At 31.5% G+C, this 19,286-nt stretch overlaps 1 protein-coding gene across 2 annotated transcripts; it reads right to left on the bottom strand.

Moving 5' to 3' along the window:
• Positions 1 to 884: 884 nt before the first annotated feature.
• LOC108454672 (auxin transporter-like protein 2) lies at positions 885 to 5,130 on the bottom strand. 2 transcript variants are annotated; one of them, XM_053019500.1, is made up of 9 exons: positions 4,642 to 5,130; positions 4,088 to 4,292; positions 3,814 to 3,999; positions 3,593 to 3,705; positions 3,309 to 3,492; positions 3,112 to 3,209; positions 2,288 to 2,495; positions 1,899 to 2,156; positions 885 to 1,430 (listed from the first exon to the last, which is right to left on the bottom strand). In XM_053019500.1, the coding sequence occupies exons 2-9, from the start codon at positions 4,262 to 4,264 to the stop codon at positions 1,218 to 1,220; spliced, it is 1,437 nt and encodes a 478-aa protein (XP_052875460.1). In that variant the 5' UTR covers positions 4,265 to 4,292; positions 4,642 to 5,130; the 3' UTR covers positions 885 to 1,217. The 2 variants fall into 2 exon arrangements, with proteins under 2 accessions (XP_052875460.1, XP_017608694.1); XM_017753205.2 differs by having other exon boundaries at positions 4,455 to 5,128.
• Positions 5,131 to 19,286: the final 14,156 nt, after the last annotated feature.

Genomic DNA, 19,286 nt, shown 5'->3' with positions numbered 1-19,286 from the left:
GCCTTTGTTCATCTTTGTCTAGACCAATTGAAAACTATCGTTCTCTTTTTCCTTTTTTTTTTATTATCTTCAACTTGCAAAATAAAAATCAAACAGGTTTTTTCTTCGAGCTCTAACATTGACTATCAGATCAACTTGAACTTAACATATGTTCTTCTATTTGTCAATGTTTATTGATTCACCTATCCAATCGTCACTTTAAGCTCACTAATTTTTATAATTTTATAATAAAAAAAAACTTCACAACTTAATAACTTAAATAAAAAATTTTAAATAATTTAATTATCATATTATAATTTTCTAAAATTAAAAAAATTATAATATAAATTTATTAATAATTTAGTGAGGATAGATATATTATATGATTATTGGTTTTTGATTATACATGAAGCCACGTGAGGTGAGATACATGAATTTAGTAGTGTAGGTATGTTCACATTCCAAGTTTTGGGAGGGAATATTTTGGAGTAAAGAGTGGCATGTGACAATCAGATGAGTCAACGTGAAACCCATGTGAATGTGGCGCGGGTCCATGGCCCACTTTCCTCCACTGAATTTAATGTTAAAAGGCCCGTCTAAACATGTCCAAAATACCATATACTATACACCCATACGCTTTCATTGTTTTTTAGAGTTGGATCTTCATTATTCCAATCAAGTTTATTATTCAATCTATCAATTAGCTTTAGAAAATATTTATTAATCTATATGTATTTAAAAAGAAAATCATGTTCAATCTAAAGTGGCATTTGATGTGAAAGCTGATGGCTTGATTGAAACAATGTTTAATTTAAAGATTCAAGTAAAATATTTTGAAGTTTAGAGATTAATATTTTGTGAATGTATAATGTAATCGACCCTTAGTTTTTTTATATAAACCAGCATTGCACAAAAGGAAAAAAATTAGCAATATATATAAACAAAAGAAGAGAATGAAGTGAAGTTAAACATACAAGACTATTTTATGATTAATTTTAGGCCTTTGCCGTGACACAAAAAGGAATCATCACTATTAAGCACACTATTTTAATTTTAACAACTAATTTAGAGAGGGGGGAGGGGATAAATATATATATATATATAAAGGAGAAAAGGCAAAATCTAACATACATCACATGTAGGGGAGGTTTTGCTATCTCCCTATGTATGAAACAAAACATGGAGTAAAAAGAGAGAATTCAATTTTTTTTTGTTGGGGTTTGGATTCATGAGTAAGACTAGTGGTGCTGTGCAGCTGCTGGTGTTGGAGGCTTGCATTGATAGCACTTTGCAAACAACCCGAAAGTGTCAATTTGCCTGACAAAATTGGTCATGCTAGCCCATCCACCGAACCCAAATCCAACCACTAGCACCCACATCACAACCACGGCGTTTATTGCATACATTGCAGTCCAGCTTGGCAAGAAGAATGGAGGCTTTTCTGCAGCATTCTGCTCACAACAGGGAAAAGAGAACGAACCACTCAGAATAAGTTCAAAATCCTTACACCCAAAAGGGTTAGTATCAAAGTTGGGCCACCAAATCAGTCAATTGGGGTTAGGCATTTGTTGATATAGAGTGTGACCAACTTATACACAACCAAACTGGAAGGGGAACAGTCAAGTCAGCCAGCTAATCCAAGACACAATAATGTTTCCAAATCCAAGCCTTAAATGCTTTTGTACACTTGCTGCAGACTCCCCCCATCCCGATCCCTTTTTTTCTCCACACAATTAAATCCCAACAACATAGCCTTCATAAACAAAGAAACTACAACTAGCACCATACATGAAGTGATGAAGAAAGAGGGCAATAATGGCAAGTGGGACAACAAGATGATGGCCTTACTGAAACTTTTGTGAAGTGATAGATTATATAACAGTCCAAAAAAACTGGGTAACAAAATAAAAAAATTTTACCTGTCGGGCAGAGGCTGTTCTGTAGGTGAGCATATGGGCTAAAGCTGGGATGATGTAGACGGTGAAACTAACCAAAAGAGCACCAACTGCTGAGTTTATGGGTCCGAAGAATGGGAAGATGATGGCCAAGAACCATATCGGAATCACCACTGGCAGCCTAGCCAGCGCCCTCAAACAAATGCTTCTCGTGTCATGCATCCCTATCACTTTCTCCCACACGAAGTACAATGGAGTACAAGCAAAACCAAATGTTATAAACTGCCAAAACATTTCATCAATATCCCACTGTTAGTTTTGCTATTAAATAAAACCATTATTACACGTTCGAATTCAGAAAACTCGCTGGTTTAATTATGAAGCAAAAAAAAAAAATACTAGTATAAAGGAACCTGGTGAATAAGCATTAGGATGACGGCGGCGTCACGGAAACCGGTCTTAGGGAGGAGAGAAAAGGCATTGGAATGGTTGAGAAGCTGGTCCCCAAATGCCCAGTACACGGCTGAAGCAGATGGAATTGTTAGGGTAAAAACGTACAATGTGGCCAACAAATATATGCACTTGAATTTTTGAGGCTTCCACATTGCATGCATTATTTCCCTGAAAAGGAAAAAAAAACTTCAGTCAAAGTAATTTTTACCTCAAAAAAAGAAAGTGATAAAATGGTCAATAAAGTTCATTCATTAGCTTAATCTTAGTGTATATATAACAAGTTGCTTAGGAATTATAACTAAATGGCAAAAATGCCCTAAAGCCAAGTGATGTAACTTTTTTAGTAATATTCTTTGGGTGAATGAACTAATCACATTTTAGTCTATTATAGAGAAATTATGGTACAGGTAAAGACAAAGGAGACTAAACTGGGCTAATTGTTAGAATCAAGATGTATGTAGCTGCGAAAACAATTCGTAAATTGTTGAATATATGATTGAACCCCCAAAATAAAGTTTTTTTTTTTTTTGAAGAAACGAAGAAAAGAAGTTGAACATATGGCTATTTAACTGTTCAATTTCCTATAGAAATGGATAAAGGGCGTGGGTGGGATTATAATGTTCATTTACGAGCAAACAAAAAGTTGTTTGCATGATTTTGTGTTGGTCTCGAACCCCGAGATGGCCGGCAAAAGCTGCAAAGAAAAGCCGCGTAGAAACAAGAGAAAGAGAAATGAATATCTATTATCACTTCCAACTTTTCAAGGAGAAACCCAAAAGCTTACACAGTCACCGCATGTCCGCCGAAGGTGTAGAGAATGTTGGTAGCTCCGGTGAAGTAGAGTACTAGCTTTGTTGGACCACTGTGAGTTACGCCCTCGGCCTAAGCACCAAAATTATGTTAAGCAAAGAGAAGAGGAAAAAAAAGAAAAAAAGCATTGAAGCCGGTGGTTGCATGGCATTTTTTTTTTATATATTTTACCTGGCCGTGAAGAACAGCAGCTATGGCCATGTACCAGGCCGTATAGGTAGTCATCCCAAGGCCAATGAAAGACCAAATCCGATAGTTGTGAAAGGATGGTATGAAAACTGTGGTTGCGCAGCAAGCACCAAAGATGTAGGTCCATGTCCGTTTATCCAGCTTGTCATTGATGTAGTAAATATTACTGTTATCATGCATAACAAAAGAACAAAATAATAAAAACCCAGTTTCAGATTCTGCTTAAGTTTGATGTTAAATCAAGAAGTAAGATGGATCCTCCTAACCTAGCACAAGCTATGAGTTGTATGACAGATCCGAATAAGAGGAAAGTACAGTTGAAAGCAAGTCCAGCTGCCTTCCAGTATGGACCCAGCAACCCATCAAGCACTTCAAACCACTGCAAATCCAAACAGTAAGGTTTTTTAGATATTTCTTTCAGGGTTTTGCAAGGAAAGATTAAGCATCAGTAATGGTGGTAGTAGTGGGTTTCAGCAGGTTTCTTAACCTGGATGACATGGTTTTTGAAGCTGACATTCTCTTTCTCCTTCCTGCTTCTATATTCTATATAGAGCACACTGATGAGATATGCAGTCCAACTTCCCATCAGTCCATAAAATACCTGAAGTAAAATCCCTGACAGCATCCCCAACTGAGAGAAGGAATAGGGAAGTGTCAATAGCACTTGCGCCACCTATAAGGAAAAACAAAAGGAGAAAAACTTTGTTACATTAAGAGGTTTAAAGAATGGTGGGTACTGGTAGGTGAAGATAAATGGGTACTTGATTGGAGGCGCAGCTGAACCAGGCATCCCAGGCGGAGCCACCATGCCAGAGTAAGCTCGTAACGCTGAACATCGATTGTTGTTGCTCATCTTCATTTTCTTCTTCTCTGGTTTCATGACCCGTCTCGCTAAAGTTGGAGACGATAGCTTCTTCCGCTTGCTTTTGAGGCAACATTGTTTTAACGTCTAAATCCTGGTAGAATCTGAATCATATAAAAGGACAATTAACGAGACAAATTATAATAAAAACGAGAGCAGCCCCCCAGGAAAACGATAGTCAATAACACTCCAGATCCAAAATGTAGAAAAAGATAAACTCCATAGAAACTCCAAAAAGAAAAAAGTCAAGTGAGTTGAGCACAAACCTTGTTCTGAGTTGTCTCTTTCGTGTAAAAAGATTGAAGAAAATCAAGCAGATATGTGCGAATGACCCCCAAATATTATGTCTTGGATGAAAAAGGAAAAGCCAAAGAAACTAACAGGCAGACTATGTGTAGCACAGACTTGTATAAATGGGGATAAAGAGTTTAAAGAATTGGCAGAAATAATTGCCTCAAAAATCCAGCTCTGGGTCTGCTTGCCTCCTCTTCGTCAGTCAAGACTTTAGGCGTAGTAACAGCTTCTTACTTTAATGCAGCCACCATGGTTCTCTCTGCTGAAATCATAAATAAAAAAAAGAACAACTCTGTGGCACCCAATGACGGCGAGACCTTAAAAGTAGGAAATAAGAAAATCTCTCTCTCACTGCAACCCTCCTCCTTCCAACCAGATTCAATGGTCTTTGCAGTGGTTGAATTAAAGGCTCATTTCACTCCTATTGAACTACTATATATAGATTTATATTTATATACTCTGAAGTAATACTACAGTTGCTTTTGTATTTGGCTTTTGAAAAGTTCACTACATCAAGCAGTAAGCAGCTAAAGATACTTCTTTTTTCTTAATAATAATTATTTTTGTGTGAGTGGAGTTTGAAAGGAAAAGTGTGAGAGTGACTAAACCCAAAATTCCCTGTGTATTATTTCACTTTTGATTCGATTCTTAAAAGACAATTAAAGATCAAAGCGACTGAGACGTTGTTCTGATCTCAAATGGAGAGTCCCAACCTAACCAAATACCATAATTTTTTTTACAAAAGTTTTTTTACCTAATTCTGTCAAGTTATTGCTTGGTATTTATGTAATGGTGGCTGTGTGCGTCAGTGAGAGGATAATTTATTTATTACAGCAAGCAACAGATCCAGAGCTGATTTACGAGGCTCTTAAGTTGTGTAATTCCGGGGATTTATTTTCCCAATTAATGGTGGCTCAGCTGCTGCTTGTTGCTTAACCTCAGATCCAAAACCATATCTCAGTCAAAATAATTGAGGGGATTCATTTTCTGTATTGAATTTTAATTGGTTATTGATGCAGGCTTCTTCAATCAATGAAATGGATTCCATTTCCCACTCATCCCATCAGCACATGGATCAGGTTTACACTACACTCTCAACCAATTCAATCAATCATATAATCAAACCCTTAATCCAAATTTAATAAAAATTCAAACATTTATATGTCTGCCTTTGAAAATTAAAATTTCTTCATTATATTTCATTCACTATGTTTTAACTTCATATTCAATTTTATGGTTTTACTTTTGGTTGGATTCAATTTTGCCACTAATATATTATTTTTATTCAATTTTAATTTGGAATAATTGGAAGACAATTTTAATAAATAAATATTTTATATTTTACTTTAATATTCAACCATAATAAACTAATTATTATAATATTAAAATAATAAAAATGGTTTTTTAAAAGTAAACTAATTTTTAATCCATGTAGTTTTTAAATTTTTTCAAGTATTTGTTTCTTTAATACAAATTTCAATTCAATTTATATATTTTTATATTTTATAAATTAACTTATTGCTAACAATTAAAATAAGGGCTAGTATTTTGCACCAAATATTTTCCTTAAAAGAAATCTTTATTGAATTATGTTTTTAAATTATCAAAATTGAAATTGAATGGTAAATTTTAATAATAAAAAATTAAAATTGATGATAAATTTTAATGATAAAATTCAAACATATAAAAGTAGTTAATTTTAAAATATAATGATAAATATCAATAAAAATAATGTATAGCAAAAATTTTCAATAATTAAAAAAAATATGATGGTAAATTTTCAGTATTAACCCATTAAAATTGCTTAGTTAGCCATGAGTTTAAAGTTGTGTGTTTGTGACGGTTGTGGGTACACATTAGCAAGTCCCAAATGAAAGATATGAGGAGGATTTTATTTGTTTATTCTCTATTTAGTAATTGAACACCTAATCTAGCCAAGAATAAGGACTAATGGAGGTCCATTTTGGTTTTCATTTTTACTTTTTTTTTTATTTCTCTTTTTAATGATGTTAGCCTGTGTTTTTTCTTTTTTTTCTCTATGTATTATAAGAATACATGAATCCCATCGTAAACTTACTTTTCATTAAGCGTGTGAAGAAGAAAAATTATAATAAAGATGAAATGTCATTGAAAGAGAGACCTAAAAAGATAAAGAGTTAGATTGATGGCTATTTTTTTTAGGAATTAAAATTAAATTAATAATTTTATAATTTTGAGGGTTAAATTTATTTAATTTTTGAATTCAAATTAAAATGATAAATTTTATAAATATTAAAGGATAAATTTGTTAAATATTTTTATTTAGAATTAAATTAAAAATGAGTAAATATTGGAGAGTTAAAATTATAATTAGACCAACTAATAAGTAAGTGACCAAAATATTTAGTTTCAAAAAATAATGATTAAAATAAAACAAATAGAAATAAATTAGTAATTCCTCGCAAGCAGTAAAGGAAAGACAACATGGGCACAGCGGGATAATTGGAAGTTGATATAAAAGGAAAAGAAGGGTAAAAAGAGGAGCAAAGAAGGACCCGCCAGAACGCGGCACGCTTTTAAAGGAAAAACACGCGCGCAATGAAGCCTTACAAATAAAACCTCACTTCCCGGAAGGCTTATAGTTTAATCGGACGACTTGTTGTGGCCCATTATGTTATACTTGGATCCGCCCTTCTTTGTCTTTATTAAATCAACTATATTTTCCCCATTTTTGTAATTCTATTTTTGTAAAAGTTACTTTTGTTTCAAAAAATGTCAATAAGAATAAATGTATAAACAGTCCCTTTTTTGGGGGTTTAAAGGTACCTGTAAAAAACTCTAAAAGATTGGATGATTGGGCAAATCTTTTATATATAAACGGGATTTGGAAAATTAAATTCGAAAAATATAAAGAGAAATTAAATTTATAAAAATGCTGAGTCGAGTGATATTTAATTAAAAGAAGTTTTGAGTAAAATTTGGAATACGGAAAACATTAAAAATATAAAGAGTTTGCACATTGAAGAAGAATATTGTAATGGGATTTAATAATAGGTGATAATTGAGTAGGCCATATTAAAAGCAAAATTGGGATAAGGGTCAAACCAGTGGCTACAGCCTACGATGATCGGCTCATACTTTCCCACTTCTTGGAATAAAAAATAATTATTATATTATGAATTTGATTCAAGAGTTTATAGCTTTGGGATTATATATCCTTACATTTATAGCTTTGGGATTAAATGTGGAGTGCATCTGATGCAATTAATTGCGTTTACATTGATGGATTGCATCAACATGGAAACATGCAGTTCATGGGAATTCCAGTTGGAGAAAGGTGAGTCCATATCTAGGCGTCACTTTGTAGGGATTGGAACCCAAATTCTCATTAAACATCATGTAAATGCCCCCCATCCAGTAATAATATATAATAACAGGCTTTCTACTTGGTTGGTTAGGATTAAAGATAATCATGGTGGTTGAGTAGAATGGAAAAAGATGAAGCTTGCTGGTTTCCAGTAGTTCCCCCAAAAAGTTCTCTCTTGGGATTTTGTCGATGCAAATTGTCATATATACATACATATATGATGGTGTGTGAGGGTTAAGAAGCACCTTGCCACATTATGATTTCACTCCAAAAACTAAATATATTTGAGATTTTATAGAAAATTAAATTTCTTGTGAAACAAGCTTATTTTACTATAAATAATACATAAAATCATATTTGATTTTAGTTAAAACAATGAGAGAGGTATAAACAATTATATATGTGTATATGTGCGCGCATATGGCATGAAGAAGTGACGAAGAGAATCCTTCAATTGGTGGAATAGCATACTAAACATAAATCATATCATCTTTTTTATCAACGAATTATGATCCACAAACCAGATGTAAACACACATATAATTATAAGTGAAAATATAGCAATATATGCACAGTACAAAATGATATATCTACTCTTCATTATAATTTTTTTTAGTATAAACTACCTCCATAGTCTCTCTAAAATACGTTGTCTTATTTTTATCAATCTAATTTTTTCTTTTAATTTAGTTACTTCAAATAAGATAATTATATGTGTAGGACCAAATTTATGCCCGGGACCAATAAGCAGAGCCCAGAACACCAACCATCCAATTAGCACTCACTAAACTGACCACTAACTCCATCACCCCACTAAGTCACCCCACTAACTCCATCACCCTACTAAGCTACCCCACTAACTCCATTACCCTACTTGCCACTATGGAAGAAGGCAATCAGTTGTAAAATTTGGCTATAAAAGTCATTTAAAACTATTGTAAAGGGGGGCTGGTTTTTGGAGATTAATCAAAGATCAAAGCAAAAGAGGTTTTTTTTTATCTATTCTCGTTTTAAGTTCTTTTTTTGTCTATTTTTTCATTTCAATTTTATTTTATTTTTTTATACGAAAGTAAAAATAAAGGGAAGAAGCTTACCCATTTTAAAATTACCGAAAAAGGGTTTTTTTGAGGTTCGACTGTCGTGTACGGTGGCGCCGATAGTGGCTCATGGGGGTCTGGTGACCGGAGCAAGGTCGGACTGATGGCCGAATTTAGATGGGAGGGGGAGAGTATTATTATTATTATTATTATTATTATTATTATTATTATTATTATTATTATTATTATTATTATTTTATTTTATTACTTTTACTATTATTTTATATATATTTATTACCAATATTTATTTATTATTATTAGTAACATATTGTTATTTTTATTATTTTATTTTTATTATTATAATGGCACTATATTAACTAGTTTTGTCTTGTTATTACATTCATCACTTCATTATTACTCATGTTCTTAATTTTCTTTATGCTTGCTATATTTTAGGTATTAATATATGTTATTAGGGTTATTATATTGCTATTTTCATATTGCATGTTATCATTTTTTTTAAGTTTCAGCCGCCCAAATTCATTTTATTCAAAGATTTATCCTCGATTGTTTTCAAAATAAAGGCAATGTTCGATATTTAGGATCCACGGGAGGATTGTGCCCTAAACGGGAGGATTGTGCCCTAACTTACTGGGTTCCAATTTTCCTCGTTGAATCTAAATAACCGAGTACCCTTCTCAAATTTAATTGTATGAGGTTCAATTAAAACCTATTCTTAAAATTCGGGATGTTACACCTAACTCACTTTGGGTGTGGCGTTATGTTATATTGAGGATAATGATTTCCAAAATCAAAGCAATATTCGGTATTTGGGAGTTCTGAGAGATTGCGTTCTAACTTACTAAGCATCAATTTTTCACAAGGCTCGGATGACCGAATACCCTTCTCTTGAACCTCCTTACATGAATTGTAAAATCGAAGACCAACTTAATTCCGAAGGTCTAAAACGTTGGACCCTAACTTACTGGGTATGGCATTCTTTCTTTCGAAATGAGTAGGGCTTTACATTTTATTCGAATAATCCCGATTTTCTTTCAAATAAAAGGATCGTACTCTAAAATCTTTTCAAATTTCGACATCAAGACATCAACTAATCAAATAGGTACCAATTTCTGGGCGTTACGAGGGTGTTAATCCTTCCTCGTACGTAACCGATTCCCGAGCCCATTTTCTCAAACTTAGCAGACCAAAAAGAATTATTGTTTTAATAGGCCCAGATGTTTTATTAAAAACGATTGATTTTAAGGTGGCCCAATCTCACATTGGAAAAGATTGGTGGCGACTCCATTTTTGTTTTTAAATCAACTCCCGTTTTTCAAATTTAAAATGGTTTCGACAATATGAATTAGTCACTGTTGTTAAAATTCTCATTTTCTTTTAACGGATTGCTAATTTGGCACATTAACAATTGAGTAATTGACACATGAAATTTTTTATTAACTTTTGGTTTAAGTTTAGAGACCTCCTTATAATTAGTTCAAAACTTTTTCTCCCTAAACTTTAATAAAAAGTCAATAAAAAAATGTTACATGTCATTTATTTAATAGGCTAATATATCACATCAACAATCCATTAAAAACTAAAAATTTTAACGATAGTAATTAATTAATATAATTATCTTATTTAAAGTGATTAATCTTATAAAAATTTAGAATAATTAAAATAAAATAAATCCTATTTTAGAATATGATAGTGTAAAATCTTTTTTATGTACAGGGCTGAAAGATTCCGTTACGAAAGGTTAAAATTAAAAAATGCTATTAGGGAGTAATGGAAGCTACTGTTCTGTCGGTTTTTTTTTTTTTTTCAAATGCGGAAACAGTATATACATTATTAGTTTACTTTTACTGCCGTCCAACAATTTCTTTCTTACTTTGATGGGTAAAACTGCCGACGAAGGTGGCGCCACTAATTGTGACGCCAACATGAGTTCACCGCTGCTATACATTACAGCGACAAAAAGCTGTTCGGAATTTCACCAATTCAAAGCAACATCGTTTAACCCAATTCACATTTAATGAAACCGCAAGTTGCCAAAGTTGTAGCAAAATCATAATAACTTTTTCACTTTATATAGTATATATTTATTCAATGCTACCCTAGTTAGACACATTGAATTCTATGATAAAGATAATGCTTTAACTAAAATTCTGAATTTAAATTTTATATACACAGAAATCAATTTTTTGGCAAATTTCATAGCTTAATTGATTTAATTTTAAATTTAATTAAATACAATGTAATTATGAATATCAAAAAGTGTCCAAGTAAAAAAATCGTCTTAATTTATGCTTTAAATATAATTTAACAATTAAAGAATTATGAAGTAAACTATGACATATTCAATAGAAAATGGAAAATTTCATAATTGAACTTAACCGAAAGAGTTGAATTGCATTAATCTCGATTATTAACTTACGTACAAAACACTAATTTTGATTAGATTGATTTTTTTTTTAAAAAAATTTTAGCAACGAGCAATGAATGATCGGCTCCACAGTGTAGGAAACGAATGAGTGTGATGGTAGGTACAATTAGGAGCAAAATATGATAACAAAGACACCATAGAGTTTGCATGACAAATTAGGCTTCACAATTGGGAGACCAAAGTCTAGTAAACATGCACTTTGTCTTCAACTTTTTCCACTTTAATTTCTTCAACGGATCTAAGACATGGCTGGATTAACTCCAACGGCATTATCACAATACCAAAAGTTGCGGATTGATCAAATGGAAATTAAATAATAATAATAATAAAAAGTAGCAATTGCGATGTCACTTGAAGCAAATTGTTTACCGTCAAGCATCTAATGGTGTTTTAAGATAAAATTATAAATTAGTGTTGTGAAAACATTTTTTAAGGTTATTATATATAATTTTATCTTCGGTGAATATATTATTGAAAATGATACAATTATGAATTATTTCATCTTAAATAACAAATTAGGAGAACTCCTCCATTTAAAATTGTGGTGATATCTAAATATTTGCTATTGTAATTACTTTTCTTTTCTCAACGTGAACCATAATTAGTAAATCTATTAACATGGTTGAAATAAATTGAATTATTATAAGTTCAAATTGTAAATGTTTTTCATAAATAAGAAAATAATGCATTTCAACACATTTGAACTCATGTCTTTCTACATTGGCAATAATGTCTGTGTCAATCTAACTAAGACTTAATCAACAATTATTTTGAGACTCTTTAAAAGATATTAATTAAAATTTATATTTACAAAAAATAAACCAAAAACAAAATAAGCTCATTTTTTATTAAACTAATCTAGAATTAATAAAAATAATAACAAACTGATTTTACCGGATTATTTTATTCTCTAATCTAGGGATGGGCAAAGCTTAACTCAATTTGAAAAAAAATTGAATTTCGAGTTAATTGAATCGAGCTACTCGAGTCAACTCAAATAAGTAATTCGAGTTTCAAATTCAAGTCGAGTTAAATTTTACAATTTAAATAATTCGAATAATAGATTGGTGTAAATATACTTTTGATCTCTATCAATTTTGAAAATGAGCAAACCGGTTTGGCTCTCAACAAAATTACAAAATCAAAAATCAAAATAATTTTCAAAAATTCAAAATATTTATAAAAATTTCAAAATTTATATTTTTAAAAATTATAGAAATTCTAAAATATATATAAAGAAATTTAAAATTTTAAAATTTTCTAAAATAATAATTTCGGGACCTAAATAAGTTAATTAATAGTTCAATTTTTTATTTTGCTTTGAATTTTTTAAATATATATAATTTCAAATTTATGTGGTCTAACATAGAATTAGTTATATTATAATAAGATTTTGATTTGACATGTTTAATTTTTAATTTAACTTGAATAATTTTACTCGATTTGACTCGAATTTCATTTCACTGGACTCAATTTGAAAAAAAATTAAAATCAAGTTAGAATCATAAAATATGATTCGTCAACTAGACCAACTCAAAATTTTTTCACTAAATTCAATCGAACACTCACCCCTACTCTAATCTCATTATTTTAACAATTTTTTTTAATTTTTTTTCAGTTCAAAGGTATATGATTCATCAACCAATTGAACTTCCGGGACCAATCAGGTATTGACGAGCATGGCAATTGTAGTAGTAGAGTCGAGAGAGATAAGGGTGCATTGCGAATGGCAAGCATGAATAAGGAGATGAGTTTTGGGTGGTGAAAGTTGTTAGAGAGGAATTGGTGCGGCTATTCAAAGCATGCAAGCATTGTGTTGGAGAAACAAAATCAGTGATTTGAACCATGCCCGGGGTTTTTAGTGGCCCACATTCGCAGCCTCCACTCGGGAGCAAGCTGGACATGTAGAGAACATCGTGCCCACGAATTCTGGTTTTGTGATTAAAATGGACTAATAATTACTTTTCATCCATCTTGTACGTACGTAAACAGAAATTTTCGTGCTGAGCTCAATGCAATTGTTTTTGTGCCATTTCAGTTTCAGTTTCTATGCTCGATCAGTGACTGTTTTAATGGCGATGATAGAGTCATATGTTTGAGCTAATATTTGAACGTGCATGGGAAAATGAATTTGTTGATTTTGTTTGCAGGTAAAGAGATTTGTGGTTAAGGCTTAGGCAAAGTTGTAAAAATTATTTACAGATCATGTAATTAAAGATTTCTTTTTGTTTTGCCGGAAGATGATGAAGGAGAAGGCCTTGGATGAGGAGACACACATCAGATGCCTGGCTTTTTGGTAACATAGCCATGTGCGAGTTGTTGGAAAAGCCCGTGGCATAACAGTGACAATTTGGCTTACGAATCATGTATAATAATAACCCTAATAATGATAATAATGCTTCTTTTGTTCTCTGTCTGTGTTTTTTTTAAATATGTATATATGTGGAGGAGCTATTGTGTGATGTTTATGTATTGTCTACACTATGTTTTGAAATGAAATGTGAGTGGTAATCAGAGTCCTGAGAGTCTCGGCCCTCATTGCACGCCATATAAGGAGCTACACCATCTGGGGTTTGAAGGAAGCTTCAAGGACTTCCCATACTTTATTCCTTTTATTTAATTACCAGCTCTTCTAAGGCACATAATATATATAATCTTGAATATGAGATTCTTTTCTTCCCTCCTTGGGAAAGTATTTCATGTCAGGAGGTTCAATGTTTGTTGTTTTAGATGCCATTTGAGCCTATAGCCCACTTGTTTTCTTCCAACATGGGCATGATTCCAGTTTATATATACTTCCTCATTTGTCTCTCAATCTGTACTTGTTTTTCTCTTGCTCAAAGTTTACTCCATGCTCAATTATTTAACTTGAAGCTGTCGATGTTTCAAACATTTGCATGCTAAAGATAGTAGTACAATTATTATACGCGTACTAATAATCAAACTGACAATCTATCTCTGGTTGTTTTTATTGAAACTTGAAGTATTTAATTTCTATGGAAAAAAAATCCAAACGTCATGTTTGAGACATGCTATAGTAAGTCATAGACATGATTAGCATCTCTGGATGGACACATATGGGGTGGATCATCATAAATGAGAAACTAATGGGGTCTGTCTCAAACCTGTGCACATCGTATGTATTCCATTTTAGATATGAAACAACAATTGGTGGTGAGCAGAAGAATTATTCGGGCTTAATGGGGTGGGGTGGGGGGAATGCCCTGATTTCAATTTCCCATCAATCTTTTCAATGTTCCTTCATGATGGATCATCAACAAACGCTTTGAATTTTATTTGGATTCATGTGTCCAGGAGAAGCCCCTTCCATTTCCATTCCTTCACAAATAATGAGCACCCTATTACAATTGTATATATCATCACCTTACAACGAATTTGCAATATAACTTCAGCAAATTCCGATTTAATGAGTTCAACAATTAAGTTGTCAAATGTCAAACATTAATGGCGCCTCAATGTCATACTGAGGAAGCTAGGTTGGGGTAAGGGTGGTTAACTATTTGGAGCTATCGAAGAGTACAGACATTCGAGATTAGGGATCATCGAGCTAGTCACGTGTATCCTGTTCTTATACACAAAGGCAGCTCTGCCTATTTATCCCTTCTTGAATTGCCACACGTTGTCGTATGCCAGTTGGGCTAATGAACAAAATTTGATGCCTACCTCCTCCCTTTGTTTCACTGAAATTACTTTTCAAAAAATATTTCTAAAAAATATTTATTTTTTTAAAAAAATTAATATTTTCTGGTATTTAAATGAATTTGTGTGAAATATTTTCTATTATTTAATAAATTTCTTGAAAATATTTCGTAAAAGTTATTTTCAATCAAACAAACATATATTTGATATTTTCTTATATTTTTATTGTTTAATTAAGTTTATTTTATATCTATACATTTATATTTTACATTGTTCTTTGTAAAGCAAACACAATATAAATATATTTGTTATAAAATATTATAGTGCAATTTCCTTTTAACAATCGAAATTTATTTTATAATTAAAAATATTTTGTAATAATCAATGTTGTATATGAACTTAATAATAAATAATGCTTAATTAAAACTTAGTTTAAATTATATATATGAGAGTACATATTGACACATTAGAGTTGTAATAGATAAATGAAGCTAAGCATTATTTAAACAATTAAAATATTCATATTTTTATACTAGGTTAAAATATGTCACAAGTCCTTGTACTCTCTGTAAAATTGAAATTTAGTTCATGTAATTTTATTTTGGGGTTAGTCCTACTTTTTAGATAACAAAATTGATTCAATTGTTAGAATTATTAAAAATATTTTGTTAAATTTATGTTTATTATAACGTCATTTTTAGTTACATGAATTCGAGTATTTTTTATTTAAAAATGTGATATTAACAAAATTGAAAAAAAAACAACATTAACAATTAGACTTAATTTTCAAATCTGAAAAATAGAGGGACAAAGTTCTTGAAAATAAAAGTATAGGGACTAAATTCTAAATTTGTGAAAAGTGCATAGACTTATGGCATATTTTAACCTTTACACTACAAAACATTTATTATTAATATATTTATAATTTTAATAAATATTTATTATTAAAATATTAATATTGAAGAAATTTCAATAATATATGAAGAATATTATTTAAAATTATTATTTTTAAAATTTATTATTAAAATAAAATTGAAATATTAAATGATTTATTAAAATTATAAATTATTAATATAAATTATTATATGATTAGACATAGATAATTAAATATGTATGTTTAATAATATTAAAATTATAATATTTTATTTATTTTAAATATTTTAAAATAAAAAATTTATTATTTATTATAATAGTATCAAGCTTGACTTAAGTTAATTTTATAAAAATTAAAATTACTGTCGAGTCATTTGTAAAAGTTACCAACATAAAAAAATAAAAAAAATTATTTTTCAAAAATCATTTTCAATGAAATAAAAATATCCTGTAAACAAACTCGAATCAATAAGTATTCACACACTTTTTCAGAGTTTTTTTTTATGCACAAATTAGTCCTTTTACTGCTATTTTTATGGGCTTGGATATTGAGATATTTTAAGACCCTTCGATGGAATCCAATCAAATGATTAATTTCAATACCAATTGTCCTATCAGACTATAGCCACCATCGAATTTGTGGGCATCTTTTTGACTTAAGGATACATCCCTCATATTTCCACACAAAAGCTCTGTGACACGCATGAACCAATGCCAGAGGACGAAAAGTATTTCCTGGGCTTGTTAGATTTCCAGGGGCTAACATAGCATATTTGCAGCCACTATGGTGTACCAAAAATATGAGCCATTTCCCACCACACGTCTTTTTCCAAGTTTTCTAGGGAAACTGAGTACTCAAACTTCATAACCATGTAGCAGAGCAGGACAGAGGACTTGAAAGATAATAGAAAAAATTGTCTTCATCCTTCCACTTTACACCTCTTTTCCTTTGCTTTTTTATCCATTTGCCTTGCTTTCTGACCCCGCTTTCTAAGTTTGAAGTGGCCTTTTTCTGGCTTTCTTTTTCTTGTCTAATGTAAGTTTTATGCGAGGATAAGAATTTGATAGAATGTTAAGCGTTGGTTTCACTAACTTTAGAAATCCAAATACATGGATATTTACACAGACATCAATTGATTGATTGAGCTCTATAGTTCCTAGGTACAAAACTAAAGCTTCACCTTTTACCTCTGCTAGTGGGCATTCGTGTCCTACACCTTACAATTGTTGAAAGTGCATGTGATGAACCGAGTTGCTCAAATGGAAGCCTTATGAGCTGATGCTTCCAGGCACTGAAAAAGAGTAACCGATAGCACATTCATTTCTGGTTTTATCTTCTTTATTTTGCTAATTTTAGGGTTTGTCCAAGAATTAAAATCTTGAACTTGGTGGCAACTCTAAATGCCCACTAAACCAGTAGCTTGTTGGCATGATTTGAAGTAAATGGTTTTCTATTATGAATGAATGAAAAGGAGTCCATGTTGAAAGTGTATTTCTTCCAACTTCATGTTCTTTTGTTTTTTTCTTTTCTTTTCTGCCACTAATATTTGCCTCCCTTCTCTCATTACAAGAAGGGATTGGATAGTGTTTGTGGCAGACATGAAGGGAACCCACGCGAAATTGTTTTTCAAGATTTGGATGGCTGGACCGTTAAGTTTAATAATGCATTGCCCAAATTGCATGGTTTAATTGTATCGAAGCATACAAGGTGAAGGGAGGCTCAGAAAGGAAGTGGTATCGATTTTCAGGGTGTTTTCAATGTCCTACATGGAGCATGTATTTGAAAAGATGCATAATCTTGAATTTTACAGAAATTATTAAGTTAATTCATTTATTTTAATTTCTCAGTAATTACCTCTCGTACTTTATGAAAACTGAAAAGTTAATCCAATTATCATGGACATGAAAATCAATATTTCATTAATTTGTAGTTGAAGTTTATATGTTTATTAACTGTTAAATTAACTTTTCAATTTTTGTAAAGTAAGAAAACCACTTATTTGGGTTAACGACTATGGCTAAGAATACAAAGCCTCGTTAAATTTAATCGTCTGACTTTTGGGTTTTATCAATGATGCATAGAGGAGTTTTCTTGACCAGGCTCAGCTTTGGGCCACATATTACTAGTGAAATTCCAGACTAAAAACTACTACAAAAAAAGTTCAGTAAAAACACCTTTCTAGTCCCTATCAATTTTTAAAATTGATCAAATTGGTCCCTCTCAAACAATTGGAGCAATTTAATTCTTATCAATTTCAAAATTGAGCAAATAAAGATAATTAATTATGATGTTAATATTTTTTTGTTAATTTTACTTAATTTTGATTGGTGTAATAACAAATTTAACCTTCAGTGTTTACATATCTTCCCTAAATGTTAACAAATGTAGGTTAAATTTGTTAAATCAATACCAAGTTGATAGAATGTGTAAATGTTGCATGCTAATTTTTTTTAAAATTAAGACCAAATTGACAAAATGTGTAAACTTTGAGGGTTAAATTTGTTATTATATCAATAAAAACGTGTACAATTGCTAGAAATATTAATGTTGTGATTAATTGTCATTAGTTGCTCACTTTTGAAATTAAAAGGATCAAATTGCTTTGAATTTTTTGAGATGGACCAATTTGTTTAATATCAAAATTGAGAGGAACCAGAGAGGATTTTTTACCAAAAAAATCGCATTGGTGTAGTCAGCAAAGTCATCACTGCATTCGGTTGGCAAATTTATGAGGAGGTCAAGCCCAGAAGTAGATAATGATAAAACATTATAGGCTCATAGCCCAGACTGTGGTGGGTTCATTCTTAAGAAACCACTAAAAATAATGAAGAAGAAGCCTTAGCTAATGGGTCATTATTGAGAGTAGAGCCCAATGTCCCTTCCCTAGCAACGTGACGTACATGAGTTTTGTACTAGTTTAGCACAGAGGGCGGCAAAAGTCGGGGGTCACCATGCCCAATTTGGTGACTAGAAGTAGGAGTCTGTTCATCTTGCGGCTCTTATTCAACCAAAAGCAGGCAACATCAGGGCCCTACCACCCACTCGCACTTTTCGTCCATCATCCTCCCCTTGGATGAGGTCGGTCCTATAGCTACAGCTCTCACTATAGTGGAAGAAAAACAACAACCAATATAAATGTAAAAGCAACATTGCTTTTTAGTTACTAGATTATTAGGTTGGACCATTGCCTGAAACCCATCATCCTCCATAACCAATTATTAAGTTCTGAGGACATAAATAATTGTCTTTACTCTTTGGAATGTTTATGTTAGTGATTAAGCAGTTAAAAAGAGCACATCTTTGGAGAGAATCATTTCTAATTGTTAATTGTCATCTTATTCCTCCCAAGTCCCGGTATGGACTACCACTTAAATTTAGACATATATGGAGTTGAATGTGGACAGAGATTTTTAACTAAAACAATATTGATTTTGGTGAT

The sequence above is a fragment of the Gossypium arboreum genome, chromosome 9, assembly GCF_025698485.1.
Source record: "Gossypium arboreum isolate Shixiya-1 chromosome 9, ASM2569848v2, whole genome shotgun sequence".
Taxonomy (NCBI): domain Eukaryota; kingdom Viridiplantae; phylum Streptophyta; class Magnoliopsida; order Malvales; family Malvaceae; genus Gossypium; species Gossypium arboreum.
Note: the sequence above shows the minus strand (reverse complement) of the source record. Positions and strands in the feature narration are given on the sequence as shown.

What these genes read in the sequence shown, in the direction of transcription:
- LOC108454672 (XM_053019500.1), bottom strand. Translation starts at nt 4,264, where the DNA reads ATGTTGCCTCAAAAGCAAGCGGAAGAAGCTATCGTCTCCAACTTTAGC. An exon ending in TCAAAAACCATGTCATCCAG is followed by an intron (nt 3,706 to 3,813) that starts GTTAAGAAACCT and finishes TTGGATTTGCAG; the next exon opens with TGGTTTGAAGTGCTTGATGG. An exon ending in TCCTAATGCTTATTCACCAG is followed by an intron (nt 2,157 to 2,287) that starts GTTCCTTTATAC and finishes ATGTTTTGGCAG; the next exon opens with TTTATAACATTTGGTTTTGC.